Source organism: Lepidothrix coronata, unplaced genomic scaffold (assembly GCF_001604755.1).
Source record: "Lepidothrix coronata isolate B3197 unplaced genomic scaffold, Lepidothrix_coronata-1.0 Scaffold38, whole genome shotgun sequence".
NCBI classification, from domain to species: domain Eukaryota; kingdom Metazoa; phylum Chordata; class Aves; order Passeriformes; family Pipridae; genus Lepidothrix; species Lepidothrix coronata.
This window is the reverse complement of record NW_016690218.1, coordinates 912,750-936,023: the sequence shown is the minus strand read 5'-3', so window position 1 is coordinate 936,023 and position 23,274 is coordinate 912,750. Positions and strand designations below refer to the sequence as shown.

At 43.8% G+C, this 23,274-nt stretch overlaps 1 protein-coding gene across 2 annotated transcripts in view; it reads left to right on the top strand.

The window, feature by feature from the left end:
• Positions 1-22,432, top strand: part of LOC108496298 (calpain-13-like) — a 76,758-nt gene extending 54,326 nt beyond the window's left edge. The window contains exons 11-23 of one of the 2 annotated variants that reach the window (XM_017812891.1): positions 308-474; positions 1,971-2,116; positions 5,152-5,312; positions 6,915-6,951; positions 8,526-8,588; positions 9,629-9,686; positions 10,244-10,311; positions 11,823-11,891; positions 12,985-13,063; positions 15,867-15,983; positions 18,948-19,003; positions 20,029-20,074; positions 21,958-22,432. In XM_017812891.1, coding sequence (XP_017668380.1) covers positions 308-474; positions 1,971-2,116; positions 5,152-5,312; positions 6,915-6,951; positions 8,526-8,588; positions 9,629-9,686; positions 10,244-10,311; positions 11,823-11,891; positions 12,985-13,063; positions 15,867-15,983; positions 18,948-19,003; positions 20,029-20,055 — 1,048 coding nt within the window. In that variant the 3' untranslated portion in view covers positions 20,056-20,074; positions 21,958-22,432. Of the gene's footprint in view, positions 1-307; positions 475-1,967; positions 2,117-5,151; positions 5,313-6,914; positions 6,952-8,525; positions 8,589-9,628; positions 9,687-10,243; positions 10,312-11,822; positions 11,892-12,984; positions 13,064-15,866; positions 15,984-18,947; positions 19,004-20,028; positions 20,075-21,957 lie in introns of both variants that reach the window. The other variant, XM_017812892.1, reaches the window with a different exon arrangement.
• The last annotated feature ends 842 nt before the right edge of the window (positions 22,433-23,274 follow it).

The window sequence follows — 23,274 nt, the reverse complement described above, 5'->3', positions numbered from 1 at the left end:
CGCCTTTGCTTCAGATACTTGTAGGCATTGATGAGGTCCCCTTTCAGTTCTCTCTTTTCATGGCTGAACAGGCCCAGCTCCCTCAGCCTTTCCCCATAAAGGAGTTGCTCCAGTCCCTTAATCATCTTTGTTGCCCTCCACTGGACCCGCTCCAGGAGTTCCATGTCTCTCTTGTACTGAGGAGCCCAGAACTGGACACAGAACTCCAGATGTGCCTCACCAGGGCTGAGTAGAGGGGCAGGATCACCTCCCTTGACGTGCTGGCAATGCTTTTCCATCTTAAACTGCTTTTCCTCCTTCTCTGCAGGATGTCCTGTGAACACTTCCAAGAGCAGTTTTCATGGCTATATATATGTAACAACACCCCAACGTTTCTGGACTTCGGAGATCAGCACTGCACAACATGGTCTCTGGAAAGGCACATCAACCTGTGGAGTCCAGACCCTGCCACAAGAAGGAACTACTATTCCTCAGGTAACGAACACTCACTGCAGTCACCCAGTCCTCTCCACTGATGCCTGTGGTGAAACATTCACTCTGAGCACCAAACTGCAGAAATATTGATTGCCAGTTGTTAATGCCTGCCATTTCCCATTACAGCACTTACCAGCTAAACAGGCAGAAACAAAGCAACAGCACTGGCTGCTGAGTTAAAACGGGAGACTTGTGATTTAGGAACCCTGGACTCTTTAAATCAAAATGAGCTTGTATATCTTCTTGCAGCCAGGTGCAGTAGGTGTTACTGGGGACCTCATCAGAAAGTCTGGGTTGGCGAATATGTGGTTGATTTTATAGAGCAAGAAATATTCTGAAATTAAATGGATACGAAATGAAAAAATTATGCTACAAAGCTCTATTTTTTAAGGTAAAAAGGTCTTTGAGCAGATAATATCCATTGGTTTTACTGCTGTGCAAGGACTCTTCTGGCATTGCAAGCTTCAATCATAAGAAGTAATTTTTTTTTTACGTTTTTATCTTAATTTATCTCATTTATTTTACAGCTGCATCACTATTTGGGCTTTGTCTTTTTAATCTAAGATGGTAGCATGTGATCAGTGAAGGGGCTTCTTTTTTTCTGCAATGCTGATCCCTGACTTAGCAGCAAATGGGTTTTGGCTTACAGGCTTCAGGCTCTTCCTCATAGCCAGCTCACCATGTCTCAAGGTGGGATAACAAAGCAATGCCTGTGCTGCTGCACACCATGGGCATGGTGACTGAGTGAAGAGATGCAGGGCCTGAACTGAGAGTGTGTGGGCAGAGGCAGTTTCCTTGGAGCTATGTTTTCTTTCAGCACTCTAGTAAAGTTCCTGTCCAAGCACAATCATGCTAATTTGCAGCTTTCAAGGCCACCCAAAGCAGGTATCTTAGAAGTTCAGACTGGCTTAAGGTCTAAACTGCTTTAAGCAGATGCTGCCATCTCAGTCCTTTTTCCCCAATTTTGGCATTTCACTGCTTTTTTATGAGATATGCTTCCTGTTAACCAAAACCTTGGCCGAAAAGAAGCCTTTTCCCTCTGTTGCTCAACATTCTGTCTGTCCACCACAAACACTAACATAAAGGAAGGAGAGGATAGCCTTGCACCATTTTGTTCTTTTCTATGTGCTTATGATCTCCAAGCCACATTCCTTTAACTCAACCACTGGGTCAAGGCATCTGATTAAGAGTCACTGCTTTTCTGCCACAAGACGGTGTGCCATGTAGGTGAAGCAGATGTTAGGAGTGTTGAGAAATCTGCATGACTTTCTTGACTTTGCCAGAGATTTCTAGAATGATTAATGTGCAATTAGTTTAACTCCAGCTGCCTCAGCTTCTAGATCTAATGTGTAGACTACAGTGCTCTGTTGTATTGAAAGGATCTGGGAGCAGTAACTACCCATTGCTCTGTTTCCATATAAGTAAGATCTTACACAATAGGCTACTACTGGGACATCTCTGTGCCTACTATTAATCTATTAACACTTTCTCAGCAGGTGCAGTTTCAACAAACCCTCAATATTTTTTCAAAGTGCCAGACTATGACCCCAAAACCTATAATGTAGTAATTTCACTCATGCAAAAGCACGCTGAGCATATGCAGGATGCAAAAAACCTGAAGATTGGCTTTTTCATCACCATGGTAAGCACTGTCAGATATCATGTAGGCACTGTTGTTCTCTGTGTGGTTTATTATACCTGTATGTGGAAGTGAAAGACTGAATTGCCTTTTGGTCTGTAAAAAGAGCGCAGTCAGTATGTTGTGTGAATTTCTGAATGCCTTCTATTGTAAAACTTCACAGGAAAAGTAGAGTTAGGCAGGCTTCGCTTCCTTTATTCATGTCTTGGGAACAAAGGTTAAACTTTTAGTTTTGTAGCATCCCAAAATAGCCCTAGGAAACTGAGGGAGTCCCCAGGCTACAGGATGTGCCAGGGCAGTATCCTCTGTACCCACCAACAGTACTGGTGACATGCCTTGCTGGCCTGGCACAGTGCATGCCAGCCAGCACTAACTACAGCCCTCGAGCAGTATTCCAGGTATAGTAGAGAAGCAAATGGTCTTTGTTCTCCCAAGTGGGTTTCTCTTACTCATCTCCCTCTTTTCTATCACTGAAATGACATGTAAAAAAAATAATTTACAAAATACATGGAAGCCTTTGCTTGAGTCCAGTGCAGAGATAACCCACTCAGATATCTGGGACCTCCCCTACAGTTTCTCTGGTTTTCTTTCTTGTTTACTGTCCAAGGAGGTGCCTTTTCAAGGGCAGTTGTTGTCAGAACATTACCAGGCTTACCGAAAGCACAATTGCTAATGTAGATGAATGCTAGCCTTTTCCAGGGTGTTTTTGTTCTCTGAGGAGGGTGGGAGGGGATTGGTCTTAACCCAGAGAATAAAAGGAAGCAGAGATTGCTGTGACCCCAGCTTCACATTCTCCTCATCATTGGAGAGGTTTACGCTAGTCCCAGACTTTGAATAACTGATGCTGTAAGTCTAACTGCTCCTCATAAAGAAAAGGCATGGCTTTGTAGCTCATAAAAAACAGGGTCTGAGAAATAAAAGATGTCATAAAAAGAGCACCCCTCCAGCAAGTGGAATTCACTATCCCTCTGCGAGGAGATCCTCTGCCCTGTGCAGATATCAAGCCTGCAGGACTCCGTGGGGCTAGCTGTGCCACTCAGCAAGAGCTGTAGCTCCTGGTAAGTGAGGAATTCACTCCTTACAGCATCCCCAGCACTCACCAGGCACATATGCTCTTGCATGATGCATGTCCATGTTGATTAGTTACCCAGCTTAACAGAATGACCTTCACTCGAAGGTGATGCCATAGGTCTTGGGTCCCTCAAAAAGAGGTTGTTTAATCAGGAAGCAGATTAAGGGACAGATATTCCCTATTCTTGCTTTATATTTAAATTTATTCCCCTCCAGTTGATGCTCAGGTATGTTTTCTGTCTCTTGGTATATTCCCATGGATAGATGAAACTCAATGAGTTTGTCAAGTCTGGATGACATGGCCTCTCTGGGTTGTCAGCTCATAGCTCACCTCAGGCTCAGTTTGGGCTTCTGAGCCTGTGACTTCCTACATAGAGCTGAAGGGCAAGGCCAGAACAGATTGTTACTAGAGGCACCACCATTACTATGGAGCACTTGGTCAGTGAGGGAAAGGGAATAGTTATGCTGCTGTCACACCATAGCTTTTAGTAATATAATGGTATTGGTACAAATTTGCACAGAGATTATACAGAAAATATTCCCTCATGGACTCAGACTAAATATTTTGACATGAGAGCTGGTCTACATCTCCTCACAGCCAGCCCAGTGTCCTGCCCTGGTAGCAGCAAAAGCCAAGTCCAGGAGCTAAAACTGGGTGGGTGTAAGTGCCACTCCCTTGCTTTATTTCCTCAGTGACTGAGGGCAATCAGAGGTGGCATCTTTGAGTAAAAGTTTACAAGGGGTTTTCTTTGCACAAAGAGAGTGCAATTGGCAAGATTCATGTGGCTTCATTCTTCCTCCCTGACCTGCTTTCACTGCCATTATTCATTAGCAGCATTGTTCATTGTTCGGTACCTTTTGAGATGCATTAAATGGTTGCCGTGAAGTAAAAAGAGTATTATCGCTTAGCAGGATGAGAGGGGAATACAGTGCAGGCAAGGATGCAAACCAGCATGGACATATCTGATAGCTCTAGGAAGCCTTTGATTAAATATAGACGTGGAACACTAATACATGTCTGTGAGGGAAGTTTAATGTTGTGTGATGGAGCTGAGAAATGTATAGAGGCTGATTCTTATCTCACACCAGTTTTGATTCCATTGAGATATTAATCTGCTTCTGCTTTTTACCAGAAGGAATGTGGAATGAGACTCAAAAGTGAAAAAAAAAAAGGATTACACCATTTATTTCTTTGCAGCACTGCCCATTTCTATCTGCTCAAGATCTGACCCATAATACTTGGCAGTCTGTGTACCTCCCAGCCGTCTGTAACAGTAGTCATCCTTTTTTTTTTTCCTTTCAAAGTAGCAGTTTTATGTTATTGTCTCCCAAAGGCATGGCTCATAAATAACTCTGCCACGCTGTATAACCATTCTAAATGGAATTTATACACGCTGATATATTTTGGGGAATATGTTTAGGAAGGGTTTTTTATTATGCTATCTTTACATGTCATCATAGTAATAGCTGTTGCATTATATTTGTTTCATCTCAGCAAAAATACTGGAATAACAGATGAAAGATCAGAATGCTCAGAATGCTCAGTTTTCTTGTGACACTTACTGGTTTGGATTGTAATTCTTGAAGCATTGTCATCTGGGTGACACGCTTAGAGTGCTCTCTGACCCCTCTGAGTCACAAAAGATCTCGGGAAGTTATAGTAAGAGTATTCATCCTTGATTCCTTCATGAACTCCAGTCTGCTTAATGTTAATTGAAGTTCTCTTCAAATCCACTTACATTCCTTTTGCCTTCTGTTTCTTTCAGTTCCTTCATGCTTGTGCAATTTTGATGTGTCCTTGAAAACAGTCCATCCAGGTGATGGGCTACCATTGGGGAGGTTAAGGCATGTTAGATGCAGTGAGTATTTAGAGAGCTGTGGGAACACAAGGCTACTGTGAGTGTGCTTGCTGATTTACTTTGGTTCCTGATAAGGAGGGAAAAGAGCCAGCTATATTTTTCTTTCAGGAGAACTCCAAAGTTCTGAAACAAGTTTTTTCTCCGATTCGAGATGTGACCAACTACTTTATCTTGAGCCCAGGAACCTATGCCGTTTATCCTGCTACAACAGAGAATCAAGAATTTGAATTTCTCTTGCGAATTTTCATAAAGAATCAAGACTACAAAGAGTAAGATAATCTACACTCCTTAAAGGCCCCAGACTTGCAGTGTGCCAGGAATTAACTATTTAATGTCAAGATAATTAATGTGGCAATTTGCTTTTAATGTATCCTTGAAGCATGTTGGGAAGGCACAGAAGAGTGTTAAGCACACAGCGCTGAGGGGGATCCAACGTACAGTCAGATGCACAAGGATGGCCACTGCAGAGCAGGGCAGTAGCTCATCTGCAGCCACAGGGGTCTTAGCTTTGGTACACAAGGGAGCAATAATTGTGAGATATGTCCTCCACCCCTGATTGTGGAGAAAATTCTCTTTACTGAAAGGAGGACTGGGATCTTGTTTTTCTTAATTCTTGGCAGCTGTTATGCAGTTTCTTATGTTCTGCCGGCTGGATGCCAGATGGATCATGTCCCATTCTGCTCAGAGTGGGACCTAGAGAAGCAAAGAGCAGTGAAAGGCCTTGATTCTTTCATTCAGCCACCTCATAGACAGGCTGGCAGGGCTCCCTGTAGGTATGAGACGGGCCTTGAAGATAAATTTGTTGGAAAAATGCTATCTTAGTTCATGCAAAGGCAGCTATTACCACATACACATATTCATATTATCACATGAATATCTGGGTGTGATTTGCTTTACATAAGCAAACCCCAGTATTCAGCCTTTATCAAATGACCTCCAAGCATCAGATGTGCAGTGGCTTCCCTTCAGCGAGTTTTATAGTGGAAATGATTTCAACTCTTGCCTCATTGGCCCGTATTTTAATAATGAGATTGCTTTCTAGGCTTTGGCCCCTGACAAAAATAGCCCAGAACCAACTAAGGCAACTCCTTAGTTATGGAAAACAAACATAAGAAGTCTGTGCTGTGGGCTGGACTGCCTTCAGCATGATGAGTCATGCACGAGATGGCTCAGCCCTGAAAGAAGCACTTTTCAGGAGAGTCTCTGACTCTCACAGAACTTTCTGAACTAGGCCAAGCATGGAGATGCCCTTCCCATGGGTATCTGCAGCACTCACCTATATAATAGCACAGATGTTATAAAAATAGAATCTGGTTTGTCTAATTTCTCTACCAAAGCAAAATTTCATGTATTGAATGTTGCTACTAAGTGTGTCTCAGAAGGAAGGGTGACCCTGGCTCAATTTCAGGCAGTCTGCAGACATTTAGAAGGTGTTGCCTTTTAATAGCCCAGATGCTATTTTTATTCCTGACTGTTAAGCTAGGCAAAGAGAAAGCAGGTGAAAAATTTACGTGGCTCAAGGCAGAGCAGCCCTGTCTTCTGTGTGGTGAATTTAGTCCTGGCATGCTTGGAGTAAAACAAGTTACCCTTTGTCTGCTGCTCATGCCAACAGAGCTAGCTTGGGGACGGCAGTAGCCCCAGAGCACCTGGAGACTTGGATCTGTTTGTGACTGTTTGCACAGAGAGACCCAGGACTGGTGCAGCAGGCTTGACAGAACTGGGACAGGCTGGGCTGTGTGGGTGCTGAGCATCTTGTGGGGCTGTGGGCTGGGCAAGGCCTACTCTTGGTGCCTGCCTTCTGCCAGGTCTGCAAATCAGTGCTCTGAAAAGGCCTGTCTTCTCCCAGTTTGACTCTTGTAACTCTTTTCTAGGAACTCAAACTCCCTGACCAGCCCAGTGTTGCCGATGGTAAGAGTCTGTGAAGATGTAGATACTGGTGGTGGTTCCCAGAGACCTGACTGTTCAGTAGTCACCTCTACTGCCTCCTCTTCATCTGCTCTTGTCTACCTTTACCAGCCATTACCTGTTCCAGAGTTCGACTCTGGCATCCTGCGACCTTGCTGGGAGAGCAGGGTACCTCTCTGGAGAGATGGAAGTGACAACAAAGCCCTTCCTCTTCATGTCTTACTCAGAGCCTGATTTTTAAGGAAACAAATCTTATACTGTCCCTTTGTCTGTCTGTCCTTTTCACCTCACCATCTTTAACACTTTGACCAACTAAATATAGCAGAGGAGAGAGCAGTTGAAAGATACTAAATTCTCACAATGTCTGTAAAATGTATATCTACAGAGTAGAGAGGGGGAAACTTTGACTAATTCCCGAGAGTGGCATTATACATGCCTTCCTCATGAGAATGGCTTAATTTAGGTGCTTCTACCCTATAAAGCACAGAAATCCATAGGGGTAAAGCCCAAAGCAGATTTCTTCTGATTTTCTTCAGGATATCTTCACAGACGTAGGGCAAGTTACACTTCAAAACTGGCTGCATCTCTAGGTCAACCCACATTTCAGCCTGTCTAGCCCAGCTACGATCTGTTGCTTGATTTTCTTGCTCTGAACTGTGCACACGTTGCCAGAGCTGGTCCAGTCCATGCTACTCTCTCACCAGCAAAACCCTGCTGCAAACCAGTGCAAACACAGTGCAGGTCTTCGAAGCCACAGGTGTGAAGCTGCTTCAGGAGAACAGAAAACAGTCTTTTGCTTGTGACTCATTTTCCAGCATGAAATTAAAACCCATTAGAGGAATAGTGTAAATGGTGGCTTGTTATCTCTTTCCACTGACAAGCTGTCAGTTTACTTGGCTGTTGTCCTTAGCCAATGTTTAGACTTTGATGAATTATGGTACCCAGACTTTCTGCTCTTGTTCAGGTGTTTGGGCTTCACTGGTGTGAATTATCTTGCACAGAGCTGAAGGCATTAGGCCTTGGGCTTAGATTTTTCTGGAAAACTTTATATAACGTCAAGTTCCCCTTAGTGCTTGGTGGATATTCTCAATGGAAAGTTGAAAAAAATCACTTAACCATTGAATTGTGATTGTTCAGGTAAAGTCAAGCCTGCTTTGGGACTGAGAAGGTACAAGAGAAAGGAAAAGTCAACTCCTGTTCTGTTTTCTTTGTTCACATGAATCTTCACATGCCCTGAGCCAGTGATACCAACTAGGGGCCATCAATAAGGATCAGGCTTTATATCTCTTTATTCATGTATTGACTTCTTTAATTCCACCCTGGATGTGATCTGTCATCTTTCTTAGGCCTTGAGCTGCTCCTTTCTAGTTGTACTAAATGCTAACACCCAAACTATGCCTCTTCCTTCATTGCAGTAGCTGTTCCTCACTCCTAGCCCACTTCACTTTTGGGGTGTTAAAACTCAGCCTGTACTGTACATTCCCTGTCCCTGTTAAGTGCTGTTTGGATTGGCAGACTTTTGCCTCCAGTTGTTTTGTAACTGAATTATTTATGTCTGTACTTTGTCTTTGATGCAGGATGTACCGACACAGAACCAGGACAGCTCATATAAGGCTCTTTTCCTAAGATACGCTAAGCAGGTATCCTATCTAAAACTTCTTACTGAAAAAATAAATAAATAAATAAAGACATGTGGACTTGCAAAAAGAAAAACTGAACTATGGTGTTGATACAAATCCATCTTATTTTTTTTTTTTTTTAATGTAGCTTGATCCTCAAGTAGATACCCTGAAAACAGTATTGATTGACTTGCCAAAACCCACAGAAAAATGGGACATTCAGCTGGGATAGATTGGCTAGTGCCATATATCAGTCGAATATCAGAGATTTGTAGTTGCTCTGGTGATGGGCTTGCATGTGTACTTTTTTTTTTGGCTCTGGTTTGTTTATTTGCTGAAAGAATTAGAAAGTCTTGGGTATTCCCCCCCTCTCATCAGCATCATTTTCCATTTGCCTTCTCAGCACTTGGAAACCAGACATCAGTCAGCGTTTGAGTAATTGATTCCTGCTCTTTCAGAGCCAAGCTCTGTGTTCACAGGAGAAGCTTTTAATGGTTTAATAAACTGCTATAAAGAACTCCTTGACTTACTCAAGAGGAAAAAAATCACTGTTAAAAGTCTCTGCACAATGGACCTCTTGCTGTTAATAGTTATATCAGTGCATGAAGGTGAAAATGAACATGACCTGCCACACTGGGTGCCCCAGGGGTGTCTCAGGAGGGAGGCAGCCAGGTTTACTGATGGGTAGCTCTGAGGGAAGCAGGCAGCAGTGCCTGTGCTCCCAGTCCACTCACACAGCTGCCTGCTGTGCCTGCCCATCGACAAGTCCCTAGCTAGGGGCTGGTGAAGTCAGTAGGTGGTCCCATCACTGCTGAAAATACCCCATGGTGAAGGCAGTGCCTGTAAGTGCCCTGCAGACTCCTGTAGGGGAGGACGAAGATTTCCCCAGCACTGGGGAGGGCTTTATTATGCTCCTGGGGGGGGTGCTGATGCTCCTCTGATATATAAGCAGAGGTTCTTCTTGGTTGCCACAGAGCATGAGAAAAGGAGTTTTGGGCAAAAGTGACACAGGAGACAGCTTTATGCTCACAGACCTCTCTTTGCATTTTATTCTGCATTAGGGCTCAGCTGTTGATGCCTCGCAGCTGCAACAACTGCTTAATGAAGTGATCCTGCAAGGTAAAGCTTTTACAACCCTGCTGATGTCTTTGGTGCTTCCTTATCCTGGGACTAGTGTAAATTAGACAGAGGATTTAGTGGTGTCCTGATAGTCCTCAAAAAATCCCCATTGTGGCTTATTGCGCTGTTGGATCAAACACGAGATGGGCACAGCCCGAGGGCTTGAACCAGCTCAGCCATGCACAAGGCTCAAAGTGCTCTTAGGACTTGTTAGCGCAGCATAAGTGGCCTTTCTTATCACAGACATTTCCCTTTCCCTTATTTCAAGAGGGAAGAGTTTCCATCAGGGCAGGTAGGTGGGCAGAGACTGTGAACCTGAGCAGAGCAACTATCCTTGGGGAAGGGAGCAGTAGATATGTCTGAGATGTGTCAGAGTCCCTCGGTAGAGCTCAGCTTGGCACAGAGCCCTTGCTACTGTTTGAGAATCTGAGCTAGATGTGGGGCTTTTCAGCTATGTGAGCCTTCAGACTGGTGTCCTGCTTCCCACTGAACGGTGTCCTGATGCCAGTCACACCCCTCGTTCTCTCTAATTCCTTCTGTTTTGTCAATCCTTGCAGATGAAATGACCAGCCTGGGAGGAAAATTCAGCTTCGATTCATGCAGAGGCATTTTAGCTCTGATGGATGTATCCTTTCAGCAGAAGCAATAAACTTCCCCAGTGCTGCCTATCCTTGCCTTGAGTTATGGGTGAGCTGAGCATCCCCATGTGAGAACCTGCAAGTGTGCAATTAGCCACAATCCCCAATAAATAACTGTCCCAGAGTCTATGCAGGACTTTGCTGTGCATGCCCTGGCTCTGGTGTGTCTGGTGAAAGGTGAGGGTCTTCTAAAGCCAACTCTTGGCTCTCATTTTCCCTTCTGCAGGGCCTGGGGCTTGGCTAAGCTTTGCCCTCAGGCAGAGCCTGAGACAAGAGGCAGCACAGAGCTTAGGCACAGCTTAGCTCTCCCATCCCAGCTGCACAATGCTGGCCTGTGGTGGCACTTGAGCAGGCTACCAGCACTGCCAGCAAAGCTGGTGTCAGGGGCAGAAGCACTGTCACCACTGAATCACAGGCACTTGCCTGGCAGGCCATTCAGCCTTTCCAGTGTATCTTTCCTATTTAGATGGATCACACAGTCTTTTTGCTGTTAACAAGACAATACAAGAAATGCATTTCTGGCTGCTGTAGAACAAGAGGGCTCAGTGATGAAAACATACATTCTTCCCTGTGTGTTTTCTCCCCCTTGCTTGCTCACTGTCTCTTTTTCTCCATGCCTTGAAATAACTTTGAAACATTTTCAGACCTTTACAACTGCCACAAAATGAATAAAAATGACCAGAAGTCCCTCTCTCTTTCATGCTTTCTGTGCCTAGCCAGCAAAAGAGACTTTTCTCCCTTTCCAAAGCCCATCCTGGGATAAGTGGGCTCTGTGAATGCATGGCACATGCAAGGAGCTGACAAAGCCACTGCTCTGCTTTAATTCAGGATGGACTTTTCATAGTCTGGGCTGCATACAACCCATGTACAGTGTGACTTATCCTGGCCTGCAAAGTCAGGGTCAGCTTTTTTCTCTCAGGTTTCATGGCAGTGGCACTTGCCTCCTTATATTTCACTGGTGATGAGTTTTGCTTTCAGGGAGTTTTCACCATTCCAGCTGCATTAGGTGAGGTGCTGCATGTCTGCCAAGGACTCCTGGATGGAGTATGGAGGGGCGCAGTTCCACTGACGCAGTCTGACAGAAGGCATCAGGATTGTCTCCTCACCTCTTACTCCATTAGTGCCTGTTCCTCCAGGAGGATCCAGCCAGAGCTGATAATGTGAAGCCTCATGCACAGAGGCAAGACCACAGGGCCATGTTCATTCACAGGGGCATCCGTGCTCCATGACTAAATGTCACTGCAGGTTGCTTTGTGGTTAAAGGCACTATATAAATAGAAACCTTTTGTTGTTTGTGAGCACAGATATGAGCAGCTGTACGATGTGTCAAAGACGGTGAATTTAACTTTAAGCATAATTGAGAGCAGAAAAGCTTTTGGCTTTCTCAACAGACCGAGGAGGCTGCATCTTATGTCTTTATGTGAAGGCAGCATCCTCGGGAACAAAGACAGCCAGGTTTAGCTCTCATTAACTGCTCGATTCTTAACTAAATGCTCAGCTCAACTCGAACGGACGACTCACACTGCAGGAGTTCGGGAGCCTCTGGCGAAGTCTCGCTAAGTACATGGTATGCGGGGGCTGCTCTCTCTTCTCCGCGGATACTGTACCCTAGGGCTTTTCATCAGCGGGGAGCAGATGCTCTGTGATATCAAAGCACTGCAGGGGGGAGCGTTACAAAGGTTGCTTGCTTAGTGGGTCAGAGTTCCATCCTCTCACGCAAAGGTTGAGAGCTCAGGAAGCAGTGGTGTGTGTAAAGTGCTCCAAATGAGCAGTCGAGGCTTTTCTAGCACAGAGAATATTGAGGGAAATCTGGGTAAAGGTAGGAAGCCCAATTAGGCTCAGAATTTGATGGAAATCTCTGTGTCTGTGCCACCACTGGTATTTTTTTAAAAAAAGCTTTCTAAGCTGAAACGAGTTCTTGAACAGAGTCACCTGAAAAATGTCACTTCCTCAGTGCTGCAGTTCACAGTAAAAATGTGTAGGATCCGATGAAAGCCTGTCTGGGAAAAATGTCTCTGCTCCGGGATAAGCATTAGGTCTGGAAGCAGTGAAAACAGTAGCACGGTATTTAGGGTCCCACCTAAATTCCCAGTCGGGACATGCATAGCAGCTTCTCTGTGTCAGGTCCTTCTCTTTCAGTCTTGGTGCAGCACAAGAAGGTTTCCTGAAGCCTGCGTTGGGCTCTAATTTGTTTCATCCCTCTTGAGATAATCTGAGCCACTTTGGACATGGGGTGCCAGTTCCCCATCTAGCAACAGCGCTCTTCCCACTGGCAGCACATCAAGCGTGGCTTGTCGTGTGTTAGAAAAGATGACCCCACACCATTCTGGGACTCAGGGACTCCTGGCTTATTTCACATGTTATGGACAATGCCTTTTTGTCAGTGAAGTTGAGTATCCCCATTGCTTGCTTGCACTCATAAGACAGGGAGAGTGAGGAAAAAGGCTTCCACCTGCACAAAACTGTGGGGTTTCTTACAAAGTAACATTCTGTCAGAGACTTCTGGAAATGGGTCTCCCTTGTCATGGCCATTCCATCTCATCTGTTAAACTTCCTTGCAGCCTATTTATGAAGGAAGAAAAGCATACATAATTAGGTGTGGTAGTAAATTTGGGTAATGGTGTTAAGGGCTTGAATTCTGCCTTTACACTGTTTTTTAGGATATCTTCAGGAAGGAAGACAGAAACCATTCTGGATTTCTTGATGCTGCTGAACTGAAGGGTGCGATACAAACAGCAGGTACATCCATAGGTGTTGAACAGCTCCCTTTCTCGTCCCTGTGCCAGTGAAGGAAAGGATGAAAAAGAAAGAGGAAAGAAAAAAGAGATTCAGGGAGAAAGTGGTTTGGATTTCACAGAGGTGCCAGTTAGATCACAGCTCTGCCCAGAGCTCTCTCTGTGTTGGGGAGCCAGCAGAGATGCAGAGAAGTGCAGCATTGGCCAGACTAGGTTATCTATAGTCTCTCTAGGTCATGGGTGAAATATCCAGTAGAGGAAAGAAGCAAGGAACAGTGGATGCTTGCACTTGCCCCAATTCCTGCAGTTTCTCTCCATGGCAGTGACTAAGTCTAGAAGGAAAATCACAGTGATAGGCATTTATTTAGTTTGCACTGACCTCTGTTGGCTACTGAGTGCTGAAACTTGCAGTGAGTGCACGGGATGCTGTTTACATGAGTGAAGCAGTTTAGCTGGGTCGTCCCTCTGGTGACTTTGTGTATGAAATGCATCTCTGACACAGCAATCCTCTTATTAGAGAAGTTCCCATTTGGCTACTTTGAGCTCGGAGGGATGTTGTCCCCAAGAGGAAGCTGGTGCAGGATTGCTATCCGTGGAACACATCAGCTCGGGGAATGTTATATGTAAATTATTTTTGGCTGAGAGGTGGGCAGAGTATTAGCATGTGCCTGAGGAGTGCAGCACTGACTTGCCAAATGTCAAAGGAGAAGCTGTCAGGTCCATTCTGTAAGAAAGATGCTAAAGTGTAAAACTGGGAGGAAAACTGTACATTGAGAAGTCCTGTCAGCCAAAGCAGTGCAGCTATTTGAAGAGATAAAAAGACACTATTAAATGGCAAATTCAATACATGTTTGGCAGTTTTGAGTGGGGAAGAAGAAGAAAATTATAAGCTCATTATTGCTGTCTTCTGAGCCAGACAGCTACATTTGAATCTGGCTTGGCAAAAGGATGATCCCAGTCCTGGCTTTTAAGCAGGAAGGAGCAGCTGACCCCAGAAGGTGTTTGGGAGCTTGGTGCTGCCTCTGGGAATAGTGTTAATGTATCTAAATACAGTTCTTTGCCAGCTGTTCCCTGAAGTGTTTGGTGCTTTTCCCAGCAAAACACTGAAGTGTGTGTGTAATTTTCACTGTTTTGCTAATGCTTCCAAGCATGATAAGGATGGGGCAGAGTAAAGCAGGCCAGCTGTAATAACAGCATTGCTGCCCTGAAATGCAGGGGCACTGGCCTGGTGTATTTACACACTCCTCACTGACAACAGTAAATGCATCAAAATAACCTTTAAAAATAGGGAAACTAAATCTGTATTTTAAAGCTTGGCTAAAAGCAGAGCGGGGAGTAGCCTTTTAAATAAGGAACTGCACATATCTGTCTCGGGAACAGAGAGGACTTGTTGATGAGGTTAACTGAGAGACGTTGCCAGGTGTGCAGATTTCAGAGAAATTTTATCCCAGACTGACCAGGACAAATTGTTGGTGTTTTACTAGTGTAAGACGTGATTATAGCATCTCATAAGCAGCACTACAATGTTTGCTGGAATCTGCTCTCCAGAGAGAGCTTGATTGAATTCCCACTCTCTTCAAAAGGTTAAAAATAGATAGAATTCATTGCTTACTGCCTCAGTGGTTCTTGGCAATGGTTAAAAAACAGAATAAAAAAAGACATTTCATTAAATAGATTTATTTTTAATTACTAACTTTTTCTCCTGAGAAAAGAATCTAAAATCAGGTTTACCTTAATTTGAAATGTATCTTAAGCCCAAATGTATTTAGATTCTTTAAATATTCAGCTTTGTGTATCTGCTTCCTGCTGGAGACCTCCACCTAGGCTCATGCAACTAGAGTTTGCGAGTGGTGGTACTAAACCACCTTCATCAGCTCTATCTCTCCCTACACAGGTGTAGAGAAGCTATTTCTTTTATTTCTGCTTGTTCAACTAATTTAGCTCCATGATGAGTTCATTTAAAACTGAAAAGTTTAGAGCTGGTTGAAAAGCCAGGAAAGTTACTTCTCATCCAGCTGAGCCACTAAAACTGGGAGTGAGCAAATGAGACTTTTCTGAAGTCTCAGAGAAGGCATTAAACCGAAGCTATCAGTCCAGCTCTCTGCAGAAAATTTCCCTTTTGTTTCGCAAATCAGCTTTTAGTGCAAAATATATTTAAATCATTCTTCTTATATAGCCAGCACATTTAGGGTAGCTTTATTTAACTAATAAAAGAATCATTCTAAAAGGCAATTTTTGTTCATTCAATTGAATACCAATTTCCATCCAAACAGACTGTGACACAAATACTGAATAATCAGCTAATAAAAAAGAAATGCACTCTTTGCCATTTTCTAATAGAAGAGAAAATGTAAAAATAAAGAATCCCAGGCATGCTGTACTGCATAATAGCATGAGCATGCGGCATCTCCCTGTTTAGCAGAAAGTGCCAGTGCTATTGTAAATGCTTCACTCGGACTTTAACAGCTATGAGCCAAAGAAAACCACCCTTTCTTACAGAAAATAAAAGCTAAAAAGGCAAAGCAAGATAATACTAGATTAGTTAGCTCAGTGTTTCCTGCTTGCTGACTTAAGCCACGATCCGAGTAAGTGAGTAAGACAACTTTGATTTTCCGTTACCCTACTGTGACTCTTAGGCACAAAACTATGGAAAGACAGACTGCTGTCCAGGGGTGCAGAGAGCTGGCATGACAGGGTGGGGGGCTGAGGGAGAGCCCCAGCTTCTTTGCAGGGTGCACGAGGCCATCAGAGCCCATCCATCATCTTGCAGTGTCTTTCCAGTGCTGTCATTCCTCTTCCCTCCACAGGCCTGGCCACTAACGACCAGCTCCTGCGTCTGCTGGTCTTGCGCTACGGCGATGCCGCGGGGAGAATTGGCTTCTCTGACTTTGTGTGCTGCATGCTGCGCCTCGAAACCATGACCTGTGAGTCTCAGCACCAGGGCCTGGGCACGGGCAGGGGACGTGGCAGCAGGGGAATTTGCAAAGCCAGATGGAGGGCAGCAGCAGGAGGGAAGGGACACGACACTACACATGATAATACATGTCTAACAGCATAGTTTGGAAGTTACAGACTTGCCCAAAGTCCAGGCATGGTCCAGGAATCCCTTGGGGCAGCCTGTTTGTCAAAAGCCAGATTTGTCTTCTGCCCACAGGAGCAACCGGCGGGTAGAGGGCAGTTTAGCGTTGAGAGAAAGCAGCAGCTGGGAATCCAGTGATATGCCCTCACTGACAGAGGCCAGAAGGAAGGTGGGCCCCCAGTGTCCCATCAGAGCTCATCAAGTGCCTGTGGGCTGCAGTGACACTCAGATGCCCTGTGCTTTTCCCTGCTGAGGAGCAATGACAATGTATATCCAAAGCTTCTTCAGCTGTCAGTCTTTTTCTGCTGTGAGAATTTAGCCTGGCCCCTGCAGGCTTGTCCTTAAAGCCCCTATGCACTAAGACTTGTTTTCCAAAAACAAGATGTGTCCTGTGCTGGTGCTCTTCCACAGAAGCTTGAGCATGATGGTCCACAGCAGAGCTTCCTCCAGGGTGGTGTGAAGCATTGCTGGTACCACTGAGAGGACATTGCCTTCAGTGATGCTCAGTGAACAGGAGTGAAGTGCCTCATCTCAAGTGGAAGGCAGTTTTCTCTTTTTATTAAAAGACAGAGAAGTCTGAATCACAGCTAGGGAGGGGCTTTTTTTTCTTTTTTAAACTAGAGAGATATATTTTTCCTACCAACTTCAGTGAAGTTCTCTCAGTTTTCTGGTAAGGAGAAGGTCTGAGATCTTTCTCAGTGGATAACGAACCCGTGCTCTGTGTTGCATCCAGCTATTGTCTGGCAGTTGCAAGGAGGAATAAATAAGCCTTTGCCTAAATGTGAATGCAATTCTGTTTTACGAAAGCATAATTTTTGCTACTCTAATAATAAGTGTTTTGACTGGAAATACTGGTAGTTAAACAAAGCGAGCAATTGTGACCCTGGTGCTAGAACATCATTACAGCAATTTATCTCATCTTTGAAATGAGCAGGGTTTCAACAGTGCATGGAAATGAGTGTTCATTTTGTCCCATGTGTTTTTGCCACTGATGTTTAATGGGCCAATAGTGGTCAGCAGATCCGCTCGGATGACACTGCCTAAATTCCCATTTCAAGGGAGTACAGCAGAAGCAGCTCAGAAAGTCAGAGCATGTCCTGATTTTAATGCTTTCATTAAAAAAAAAAAAAAAAAAAAGAAGAAGAAGAAGATAGCTTGTAAACACCCATTTTTTTGTTATTATACATGTCACTTGCAGTAGATGAAAGTTCTTATGCCTAAATTAGTACCATGGTATTTTTTTTCATCCAAAAAGGATCCTCTTACATTGTAAGTGCGAATATAAAGACAAAACATCTACATCCATGTGGAAAGGAGCCTCTAAAAGTTTCATTGCTATTTGTAATGAGAATCTTAAAATGCTCTCAACTCTTTCAGTTATCATTTTACAGAGGGTTTAACATGGAATACATTTCTCAGACTTTTCAAATCATTGTGAATAAGTCAGTTACAGGAGAGGATAAGGGTGCCAAGTGGGAATAAAAGGCAGTAAACCTTTATGATGATGTGAATGCAGCAGGGAAGACAAAATCTGTCCCATTAAATCATTACTCATCCTTTCAAGATAGCCAGAGATGAGACCCAAACCAAAAGCAGCAGCTCCTTTGCAAATTCTATTTAACTGGAGTTAATGAAGCAGTAAAGAGGCACTTACCTCTGCCCAGAGGAGGTAATTTCAGCGCTGCCATTTTTTCCTAAAAAGATTGCTGGGTGCAAGCCTAGCCCTGCAAATACAACCTTGTCAAGGGATGGAGTGCAATATGGGGATTTCCTTGTTCTATGCCTTTCTTCAGAGCAGTGTAGGCTGGATATGCTTCACCGTGTTAGCTTTCCTCTTCAGTCTGGACCATATGAATAGCTCTGGTTGCTTCCTAAGGGGCAGAGGAGCAATGAGCCTTTGTACCCTGTTCCTACCCTCTCCCAGCAGCCTTGTACTTTTTTCTAAGGCTGGGCAGGTTCCAAAACATGCATGATATTACAAGTCTTTTTCATTCAGGCTGGGAAACAGGCTCCTGGAGAAACATGTCATTCAAGGATAGACAGACTTAAATTTGTTTCAACTTTTTATTACTGTTTATAACGGCACATTTCTAGGAGAAAAGTAATTTCAAAATAAATAAAAAAACTCAAAGTGGTGTGGTTTGAGTTTATCCAAACACTTGGGTTTGAAGGTTTCTCCTAGACAAATTGCAATATAAATGTGCACATAGAATATCAATATTCGAATGGATTTAAATTTTCTGATGGCAAAGTGTTCAGTCAAAAAACTTTCAGCAATGTTAATTTCAAACTCCAGCTGAATAACAGCAGCATCTGCATTTATATTCCCTGGAAAAAGCTTGCAAGGCATACTAATGACTTCAAGAGAATCACTTTCTTTAGGGCACACTGTGATCACTCACTGCCAGGGAGGATGGAAAAGGACCAACAGAAAGTTTCCCTGTGGGAAGATGTGTTTCATTAGTTCACCATTCTACTGTCAGTCTTCAGGCAGGAAAACAATCGAAACAAATTATGAGAGGAGATGAAAGCAGCCACATTGAGCACTCCCTGTCCATACACTTCTTCCAAATTCCAACCCTGAAATTGGGATGCCTTCCCAGGCTGTGACCCCAGGGCCAAGGCAGAGGGGGTACCAAGCACAGAAATGAGATTTGGCCAGGCAGGACAGTGTAGGTAGGCACCTGAGCCAGGCAGAGCATCCCAGAACAGGGATTGCAGCTCTGCTCCTCAGTTGCCACTGCCTTATGTCTGCTTTGCATTCCTGCTTCCTCCTCATGAAATAAGATTTTCTTTGTACTGCCCTTAGATGCATTTCAAAACTTAGCAGAGGGCGGATCACAAATGTCGATGACGGCAATGGAGGTAAGAATGCTCCCTCTCCCTCTCCCCTCCTCCCCTCCTCCCCTCCTTTCCCCTCCCCTCCAGAGGGCTTTTGCCTCTGACACCAACAGTGGTGAATGTTTTGCCTGGCAGGAGGTGCATAATATGTGGAGATATTTCCCTGGGGTTCCCTGGTCCAGTCACAAAGCCTCGCGGGGGCAAGCACAGCTCAGGGGTGGCCATCCATGGCCAAAGCCCAGAGGCTTCCCTTACTGATGCACCAGCCTGTCATTGCTGGAAACATTGCTCAAAGTGACTTTGAGGAAGTGACAAAAGAAAATAATAAAATCCATGCCCTCATTTCTTACTGCCCCATCTGTTAATCCTGAATTGCAAAACATCTTGGTTTTAAGAAAGAAATAGCAGACAAATGTTTGCTGCTGCTGTTTGTCTTAAAAGCACAGCCTGAAGGATAGCAAGCTGAATGGGGATACATCAAGCTTTTTATCAGTTAGTCTGAAGCAAAAATCCTGCTGTGCTCCATAGTGATATGCCTGAGTGCTGCATTTTATCAGTCTGGGGACTGTTATTTGACAACCTAGTGTTTAAAAAGATTTTTTAAAAAAACCTTTTACAATCTTGCCGGCTCCTGTTTACACTCTGTGGTTAGTGCAGTGGCTCACAGTTCATTAAATCTGTTTTGCACCAGGGGCGGAGCACAGTTTGCAAGCAGAAGACCTGAACCTGTTTTTTAGGGTAGTCTGTAGGATAAGCAGATTCCCAGAGGTTGCTATCCTTTCCACTTGCAATCAGGCAGGTGCCGTCCTTTCCCAGCAATTGGTCCTGCTGCAGCTGCTGCAATAATTTATCATGGAAAGCAACATATGGAAAGTGTTTCTGGGTCTGAATTGTAATAAGGGGAAAAGGCAATTCCAAAACTCCTTAACTATCCTGTGCAGGACAAAAGGACCATAGTCATTGAGTCAGAGCCTGAAGGCACCAAGACACGTCTGAAGACTCAGTGTAACATCACTATCTAAATGTACCTTTTCTTGTCCTTTTTGCAGTGGCTGACTCTTGTCATGTACACCTAAAGGAATGTCAGAGCTCATGGTAAGAAATCTCAGTACTATACAAACTGAGAAGAGGGGGTGGGTGCCCTTACAGTGGACACAGGGAATGTGAGTGGGGGCCTTACAGAAGCTCACCCTGGGATTATATTAGAGAAAGGTGAGAGCTGTGGCATGAGCAGGGCTGGAGAGGGGCTGCCAAGGGATTTGGATTTAGAGCTATTTTTTCTGGGGAATTGGTGATCGCCTTATCAGTTACACAGACACCAATGGCTCAGCTAGCCACTTGCCCCTGGTTCCCACCTGAGGTAATAAATTTTCAACAGATCAGCAAGCAGAACTTTTTTTTGGTCTTCTTCTGAGAGGTACAATTACCCCTGCATATCTTACATAGCTGCAGCAAATGTAAAGTCAAGTAGAGGGTGGGTATATGAAGTCACTTAGATTTCTTAGTCACTCTGATTCCACACTTTTAACTGAATTATGTGATTTAGTTTACCTTTGAACAACAGTCCCCATCTTGTGCTTCACTTCATGTTTGGTCCCTGCATGTCAGGACTAGAGAGGGGCTTTTTTCCTCTGAAGTTTACCTGGACTTTCCAATTTTGCTACTTAGTTTTCATGAAGGATTCTGCCTTTTCCTGCAACACTTGCTCTGTTTATACATCCATAAACCGTCTCGCCATCGTGCCTCTACTGACCCTCTGGGATGTAACTGTTCGCAGCTGCACTGGTTAAAGTGTTAGTGCTGGTCCCAGACATTTGTCACTGAGGAGCAAACAGGGAAGAAATTAGAGAAAATGTGCAGTGCAGAGCCAGTAGCCTCCTGCCATTTTTGACCCCAGGAATTCATGGAGCATCCTTGGGCAGTCAGACACATTCCTTATCAAGCCGGTTCAAAAATGGAGTGAAAAAACTCAAAACCCCCACAAAAAAAACCCCAAACCAAACCCAGGACATCTATTGAAATCCAGGAAATGCATTCAGATGAGCCTTCCGATAGACAGGAATTACAATAATAAATAATACATGAACAGCATCTCTGGTGTTTCACACCCTATTTCTGAAGGCAGTTGACACTGGATGCCAGCTTTGGTGAGAAGTTGTAAGGGGAAATGTATAACTAGGGTGTAAATTACACTCCCCCAGGGAGAAAGCATGGCAGGTTCAGGCCCAAAGCAGGCATGCCTCCATGTCTTTCACCCTTGGCTCCAGGACGGCATTCTTGCCCAGCTGCTCTTCTATCTTGGCTCCTAGTTACATCCAGTGGGTCCATCTGCAGCAGGAGTTGGGCTTTATCACTCAACACTGTGATGCTTTCACCCTTCTGATCTCTGTTTGCACACAGTTGTTTGTTCAAAAAGTTTGCCCTCTGCATTTGGAGAGCTTTGGACAGTGCAAACCTGCATTTTGATGTGTTGATGTGTGGAAACAGAATATTCACAACACAGCACTTGCACTGCAGACTATCATTAGGTAAATATGAGGCTAGAAGGACTTCACTTTTGGAGATGAAGTTGCTTAAATTGTTGCTTGCAAATTATATTCATAGTGCATTTAGTCTTCTTTTTTTTTCCCCTTTCATGAATCATTCATAAACTGATCATAACTTCTGGGAATATATAATTAATCATAATTTTCACTTACCGGTTTGGAATGAAATCCTGCCTGTAGGGTGTTTGTAAGCAGTTCACTTGAGCAATTTAGCAGACACTTGCAGCCAGAGACTGGGCAGTCATGGCACACGACCCCTCAGAGGACTGAGACTGTTTAAACTAGAGCCTAGTGAACTATGAGTGATGTGGAAAAACACGCTTGACATCCGCTGAAAAAAATTCCCTTGGAAAAAATATTCTCATTAGTGATTCCTAAAGACTGACCTGAAGCTGTCTGTGTTTTGAGTGAGTGTTTTTACCTCTGTTCTAGGTGGCTTCTCTGCTCCTTCGTAGAACACTGCCCAAGGCCATCCCATACAAAAGCCATCCGTGGGGTTCTTGAAAAACCACTGCGAAGGAGTGGTTTTGGGCAATTTGGTTGGTTACACTGGATAGTACTCAGATGTTGGGATAAAGAGTCCTTTTCAGGCAAACTGGAGTTGCATTGGAGAGAGAAGAGGAGCTAATGAGAGTGATCTCTAGGCAAGCTGGTAGTATTTAGTGGTCTGGGCAAGCAATCTCCTCTCCTCTTCCCGTAAATAGTACGGCTAGTTCTCCTCATCAGGAGAACCTGCACAGAAGTCAGGAACAGCTCCATTAACCCAATTGCAAATAAGAATAACAACATGCCTTTTGTGTGGAAGGACTGTGTATTGTGTAGGTTACAAAAACAATTCAGACAGAGTTTTATTTGAATTATTTCTTAATTTGCTTGTGTGCCATTTCTAAATGCCAGAAAAAGATTAAAGAAATTAGTCATAATTCATAGATAACACCAGAAGATTTTTGATTTTATTTATACTTTTTATGAATAAATTATTTTTAAAAAAAGTCTTGAGCATATTTGAGTTCATCTATAGGGATTCCATTTTATTTGCTATAGCAATGAGGAGGCATATTAGAGATGTTGAACAGATTGTTCAGTGTTTTTTTCTGACTTCCAACATCTATATCAGGACTGTCTGGGAAGAGACAAGTTTATCTGAACTGCATTTTCTTCCTCTGTCCTGATGTTTTAAAAAATGTAGAGCTTCTTCAGACATAATTCACACTCACAAATTTAACTTAAATCTGCAAAATAACTGTAACCTTTCTGTACCCACAGTGAACTTCATTTTCATACCTTTTTATCATGGTGATAACAGCAAATTTAGTGATCTATTCTACTCAACTATTGAAAAAAATAATCTTTGAAGATTCTGTGAAAATGCCAAAAAAGAAGGATGCAAATGTCAATGGATGAAAGAAATTCAGGGTTGCCATGGCAATATAATTCACACTGTGCCTCACCCAGACCCTCAGTACAAGTTTCCATTGAGGCATCTGCACGCTAACAACGTATTTACCCATTTGGCAGTGAGATGTTACACACTGGAGAAATAAGTACATCACAAGGTAAAGAAGAGACTTTGTTATCATTAGGTGAATCTGCATCACTGTCTCATTTAGCGGCTTGGAGAGCTTTACTCATGCATGTTAAGCCCTGTGCAAGAGGGGCCACTGAACCCACTTTTCCACTGAAAATGAAGTGCAAGTGAGATCAGTAAAATGAGACTATTCTAATATTTTTCAGTAACTTTTAAACAAA